We start from the raw sequence: 7,061 nt of genomic DNA, 5'->3' as shown, positions 1-7,061 counted from the left end.
AATGAGATCTAACTTCATTTCTAATGTCCCTGACGTCCTCCATATTGGATATCTGTCCCCTCAGAACAACATTTGGAAAAAATCATTTATGACAACACAAAATCAAACACCTCTGTTAAATCAAATCCACTCCCCGGTGTAAATACGACCGAACTGATGTTTCCCTACAGATGATTTAATCATGAAATGTCTTGTCAACCTCAGGATGACAATTTTGTTTTATGATAAAATACCTGAAAGCCTAATGACATCCTCAGCTTTGTTTAGTGCTAATCATTAACTGTTGACATGCCTAAAGATGGTGAACATTATTACCCCCACATACTGTTTTACAATATGTTAGTTAGCTGAATTACATGATAACCTCTAATGGGTTTCCACAAAACTTGGTAGAAGGAAGTGGTATCGGTCAGAAATGAACCCAGGAAAAGTGTTTTCATATTCTTAAACATGGTCAGATATGGTGCTTTTATTTCTCATAGAATATAGATCTTAACAAAAAAAGATCAGGCATGTTTATGAGGCTGATATTTATTGTGTGCAATTTGGTGGAGATCCAAATTAAAATTCTAATTTGGTGAATTTAAAATGTGGTTTCCTGACGGCTCTGTTGGGCCTTGCCGGGGACTGTTCTGTTTTTCTTTTTAGCAGGGTTAAGGAAATATGAAACTTGTTGGAAGGATGCATTATGGTTTAAGGAAACACCCATGACATTTCAGTGTGGATCCAGATTTGCGTTCAGAGCTCTACGGTAGGCTCAGTCAAATTTGTTCAATCAGACTGTGTTGTAATGATAATTTGACAAGGATGAATTGTGTTACAACTGACTCATGTTGTTTGGCGGTGTATCCTACGCAGTCTGCTTTTCATTGACAGTCTCATAGTTATTTTTACCCAAAGGTTCATTTTCCTCCTGTGTCAGCATTTGTCTTGTTTTTGCACACTGTGAGATTAATAATGAGACTAAACTAGTATTTCTAGTTGTTTCCCATTTTCCCCTCGTAACCACTGTCCGTATGAAGCTCACAGGATGAGGCCGGCAGCTTCGTATTCACCAAACATATGTGAGAGCGCTATTAATCTTCTATAATCTTACTCACAGCATGAAAATAAATCAGGGTATTTGTATTCATTGGTTTGAAATGAGTTTAAAATGTGTTTCTTGCTTCTTTGCTCTTGTGTTATGTGCTCCTGAGTGCCAGATGAATTCATTATATGCTGACTTGCATTTTTTCAGGGCTTTTTGGAGATCGGTCCAGAGCATCAAGGATGTAGGAACTCTCCGTTTATTTCAGATGCCAGTAAAATGCTTTTGAACTGACTCATCTAAAGTGAAACAAAGTAAGATGTTGGAGACAGACACAACGGAGAATGCGAGAGAGTTTCATCAGGAAGAGCTCAGACCATCTGCTCATCACCGTCACTGGATCTTCATTACAGCCACACACTTGGAGCTCATGTTCCTTTCATGAGTGTGCGGCTTCGCCCATTAGGACACAAAGCCAGAGCACTTATGAATCTAAGAGTGCTCCAGTCACTCCATGTGAGACTGCACATGGAATCTGCCTCTTTGACCTTTTTATTTTCCTGGCAGACGTCCACATGTAATCGAGATTATGGAATCAGATTAGAAAATATTGAAAATGTAATGTTATATTATGTTATTATATCATAGCTTTTTGTTTTTTTAGTTAGTTTATTGTTGAATTTGTTTTTACAATAACCACATTTATTAACTAATGAAAAGAGCATCTGACACACAAGGTCTCACTCAAGGACAGGGGAGACAGAAACAGTGATGAGTCAAGAAGCGAAGGTTCCTCCATACAGCTTTCTATTCCTGGAAATTCCACCATCACTTCTACGTCAAAAAAGAGAAACACTATCAGGTTTATCAGCAAAGACTTTAACTTCAAACCTCCGGAAACACTTAGAGTTTAGTTTCCCTGTGAGAGTTTCACTTTTTGGACTCGGTTTGAATTCTATTTTAAAACATTTTCCCCGCAGAACTCAACTCATTTACATCTGCAACTGTAGCGTGGTTGGGTTTTGGTTGGATTAGCTCATTGGCTATAGTGCAGATGATTCATGATTCATATGTTAAATGTATTTTATCTGCAAAGAAAATTGTTTGAGATATTTCAAGATGAACTCAATAGGGGAAATTAAACTTTGATGTATTTTTGCAAACCTATTAATTTTGTCAGTAATTTAGAAGTAATTTGCATAGACTGTGTATAAACATGGACAACATGTTCGCTCCCTAAAAGTCAAGCCAAAGTATCTCAATCTCCCCCTAGTGGCTGGCGACATTATAAGTCATAAACCCCACCTCCTTCTTGTAGATAAGACATGGACCCAACTAAAATGTCAATCAACGCATCAAATAAATGTTTCTTAAAGAACGTTTCTGTCATTGTAGTGACGATTTCTGTGATAGTTCTTATCACACTGATCTGTTTACATGATACTTTTCCAGTAAGTTTGGATTTTATTAAATATTTGATGCTATAAAATGGGCTGAAAGATCATGATTGACAGCTGAGAATGACAAGTGATTAGTCAAATGCATGTATCGGCTAAACCTTGCTACCGCAGCACAGGATGGACGTCCTCAGTGCAAGATGGCAGCATTCGTACTCGAGATATCGTGACTTAATTTTTGATAGATCCAACTCACACACACACACACACACACACCGCACACACATTTTGAAGATTTGCTGGAGCCTTTAAACCTTTCCAGAGCCTTGAAGTCTTTAGACCCCACCTCTTAAAACAGAAAGGTCGAGCCAATTCCCATGGCTCTCTCCGATTCTAAAGTCTCTGTACATTTCTAATTCAAGTGTGATCTCAAACGAAACACCTACGCACACATACACACACACACACACACACACAAATATAAACCCACAGCACACCCTCTCTCTCCCCCCGGGCATCCCTAACCACTTCTCTGAATTATTCACTCAGTCTGCTTTGTTCATCGATCCCTCTCTCCAACTTTCAGTCACACAGACACATCTCTCAGTTAACACACGGGGCTGGAGCAGCCTAGTGGATCGTCACTGTGGAGTCCACCACCTCCTCTCACTAATACTTTCTACAATTTCAGCTCAGGAGCCATCTCTCACTGTCGTCTTTGATCAGCGCTGCTGCTTCCGACGCATTTTCTCAAAAAGAAAATGTCAAGTTGGCCCTAACAATGTGGAAACCACGTCATCGAGTCCTCTTATTCTCTCTTTGCCCCATGAAGTTACATCATAATATTTCAATACACATATTTTTTTTTACAATATTGTGGACTCTCTTATGGGTTAATTTACTTTTTTAGCACACACTTTACAGCTTAATGATGCTGTGGTTCTTTTGAAGATATGCTGAAACATGAATGATGCATTCACTGACTTTCATCTGCTCGGTGCAGCTGCACACTGACCCCCTTTCTTAGTGTTAAAAATTTCTCTCTTTACATTTATCATGCTATCAAAACAAGCAGCATCAAGCAAAATCCACCATGGGATTACAATGTTTATTTATCCTGTGGTTGAATTTCTTTGTTTTGCATCGGACTAAGACTCTGAACTTTGAAACTGGAAGAGTTGTTACTGTGACTGTGATAGTAGCATGGAACCACAGATATCAGGATCACACAATGTACGCAACACACCTCCCTATATTTCCATGACAAAAGCAGTGAGATGATTTAAATACATTTAGTCTTCACTCTATTTTACATTGACTATATATATTTATATGTCGGTGTGTGTGTGTGTGTGTGTGTGTGTGTGTGTGTGTGTGTGTGTACTGTATATATAAAGACATAAATCTACTCCAAACAGTTCAGTGGAAAAAGCCATCTATAAAGCCCATTTAATACCCATTGTATCCTCCAATTGTAGATATTTAGAAACAACTAACATTTATATTTGGTAACACATTAATGTTTCCTTTGTCTTTTTGCCCTCTAGTTATTTAAAAATGTAGAGATGGAAAATGGTTAATATTTAGAGCATAATTGTGAATCGTGCCACAAAGGTGGGTATAAAAACAATATATACACGCCTGAATAGAGTTACATGTGACCTGTGTAGACCAGTTTCTTTGACTATGTGCTCAGTCATCTGCTTCTCTCCAGTTACAGATGAGATGGGAAGGATTCATACAATCCAACAGAATTATATGAGACTGATTTTGGAACGTAGTCTTTGTCAAGTTTTGACCAAATGGAGATCAAATGATTGATTCGATTGATTGATTCAAATGATAACATTTTTGAGGGTGAGTCACTGTACATACTCTTTTATAAAAAATCCCCAAAATGACTAAGATCAACTGCATATGTGTTTTTCCATGTGCAGTGAGTATCAGTACCTGTTCCTACTGTCACCTCCTCTCTGCGATATATGTAGCTTCCTAATACTGATGCACACTGGCACCAGAAATGAGGTGCCACACATAATCCACATTTTGCTGTTAGATATGCACCTAATGAACGTGAGACAATTTATTCTGAGCAGCACGCATCAAAAGAAATCATTTGAAGAGAGTGATATTTTCAGTCTTTATTCAGTCCAGTTAGTCTCAACAGACCCTCACACCTCCTGGATCCTTTCCACCCAAAAAACGATAAAGAAACCAGAGAAAACCAGAAACAAACGAACCTTGGACAGTGAGAGCTTTTCTGTAAAATTTGGCATATATGTATATTGCATTATTACAGTTTTACAAACAAATGTACAACAAATACATCATAAATAGACTTTTATTGTGAGACACCGAGGAGCCAGCTTGTATGGGGTTTTTTTCCCGTTCTTTTGCTTGATTTCCCTTTTTACGAGGAGTACTCGTACTCCTCTGCGCTGCGGCGGCCGAAATCCATCCAGCCCACGTAGTCCCTGTCTGCTATCCGATGGTTGGGGCTCAGTCCTTTGCTGTACGCCGCTGAGTTTCTGCGCACAGAACCTGGTAGAAGAAGAAGAAGTGGCGGGAGGAGAAGGAGGAGGAAGAAGAGGAGGAGGAGGAGAAGAAGAGGATGGAAATAAATATCCTAAAGAGTAGGAAGAGCAAGAGAGAGGACCAAGACTTGACTGGAATGTGGGCCTGCTTTTGAGTTGGATAGAGAGAGCTGGGGAGGACAAATCTCGCAAAACGTGCGAGCAATGTGATGCCATTTGTATTAATTTTTAATTAAGACATGGAGACAGAGCTGAAAGGACCTATTCACAGTTTTTAATAACTGAAGCATCATCATTCTGTTGCTAATATATCACACGAGGCTGATCTGGCAGTTTCTGGGAGGGGGGAGGGGGGAAGGGGGGGGTGAGATTGTTCACAAACAATCTCATTCCATCACGCAGTTAATACTCATCCTGCACTGAAATGCAGTTTAAGTGATTGATGCTTTAATCTCCCGAATGTCGTCACTTTTTGCGACTTTTAAAACTTTCCGAAGTTCGTGGAGTTCATCACCGAGTCTAACTTCTCAGAGGAGAAAGTGCTCGCTCTAAGAGAAGCCTAACTTTATTTGGCGGATGACTGATGGCTGCTGCGTTGGATTTGTGTCGTTTAGATTGGATTTGGGGATTCTCTTTCTACCGTGGAACTGTTTTTTTGTGACATAACAATTGCCCCCCTCACCACCCCCCCCAATTCCACACACAACACCATAATAAAGGGTTGCTCTAAAAGCAGCTGGACTTCACGCTGACAACATTCTATTACCCTCTCTTTGTGTGTCCATGCCTGTGTTTTTGCATGTGTGTGCACTTGTACCCCCGACATACTCTGACCTCTAATCTTGTAAAGACTCTCTGATTCTTATTCTCCCAAAGATCCCAGACTTTATTTTATTCAGAGCGGAGAGAAGCAGGACTGCCATGTATCCGTTTGGTAATCAATTGAGCGCTCGCAGGGATGCTGCTTGCACTCAACCCACATCCTCCTACGCAACACACACACACTCAAACACACACACACACACACAAACATGCACACACCCTTATATGCATTGTGCTTCAGTTCCCTGGTGTGCTGAGAGGATTGGCTGCAGAAGGCTCGACAACGACACCTCCTACACCGAAACAGGCAAGTGAACAGTCAGCGCACAAGCACAGACCATCACCCCCCCCCCCCCCCCCCCACGGGTATTACATATAAATTTCAGCATGGCCTTTGACATTTTATTGATTTTGCCGAGTCTGCTTCAGATTTTTCAACTCCCAAAATACTGAATATTATGCCACAGTGAAATATAAACTACATGTAATATATACATAATAAGAATAAGAAAGAATTAGCCAGAAATCTGATCCCTGCATCTTGGATGGATGTGTTAATCACCTATGATAAAACATAAGAAAATGGATCATCCAGAACCGGAGCAATATATGTGTTTCTAATCTGTGATCCCATGTAAAAAAAATTTGCAGTTTTTAGTATCTGGAAGCCAAGCGGAAAAAACAAGTTATTCACAAGTTATGTGTGTGTTTTTTGTGTGTGGGATGTGAGTGGCAAAGTATTCCCCAGTTGTTTCTGTCAACCGTTGAGATCCGATCCCTGAACTTGAGGACCTGTGACAGCACCGATTCTTCTGTTTGTTTGGACGGAAATAAAATAGAATGAAGCCAGTTGGGAGTTGGACATGGAAGAAAAAGAGAGTGAAATAAGACTGTACAAGGAGACTGGCCGGAAGGCTGCGCACACTAATACGCGCTCTTCCAAACCACAAAAGCTTTTGAAAGCCACTAATTCATTTTACAAAGCTGGTTGAGCACTGATTCCAGTAATTAGCCACACTGAAGGGGTGGGGGGGATTGACAGGGGAGAGAACTCCACTCTGAAAATGACCTTTTTTGTGTAAATATTGTTGTTGCCAGATGTTTTTCCGTATCACACGTTCATCGTTGACTTATGTCCTGTAAGAAGATGACATCCAACTGCACACACATAGACACACGCATACACACCTTTCCTGGAGGAGATGAGTCTTGCCAGCAGCTCGCTGAGGTTGGCCCGGGTGTCTCCATCCTCCTCAGCCACAGGATGAGCATTCAGCTGGG

General features: G+C 40.4%; 1 protein-coding gene across 1 annotated transcript in view; it reads right to left on the bottom strand.

The window, feature by feature from the left end:
* Positions 1-4,804: 4,804 nt before the first annotated feature.
* cckb (cholecystokinin b) overlaps positions 4,805-7,061 on the bottom strand; it is a 2,534-nt gene continuing 277 nt past the window's right edge. Inside the window, exons 2-3 of the mRNA XM_061093168.1 lie at positions 6,969-7,061; positions 4,805-4,965 (exon numbers count right to left, since the gene is read on the bottom strand). The exon at positions 6,969-7,061 is cut by the window's right edge and continues 63 nt beyond it. Coding sequence (XP_060949151.1) covers positions 4,835-4,965; positions 6,969-7,061 — 224 coding nt within the window. The 3' untranslated portion in view covers positions 4,805-4,834. The remainder of the gene's footprint in view (positions 4,966-6,968) is intronic.

This window comes from Limanda limanda, chromosome 19 (genome assembly GCF_963576545.1).
Source record: "Limanda limanda chromosome 19, fLimLim1.1, whole genome shotgun sequence".
Classification (NCBI taxonomy): Eukaryota; Metazoa; Chordata; class Actinopteri; order Pleuronectiformes; family Pleuronectidae; genus Limanda; species Limanda limanda.
The sequence above is the reverse complement of the archived record's forward strand: the minus strand, read 5'-3'. Positions and strand labels throughout refer to the sequence as shown.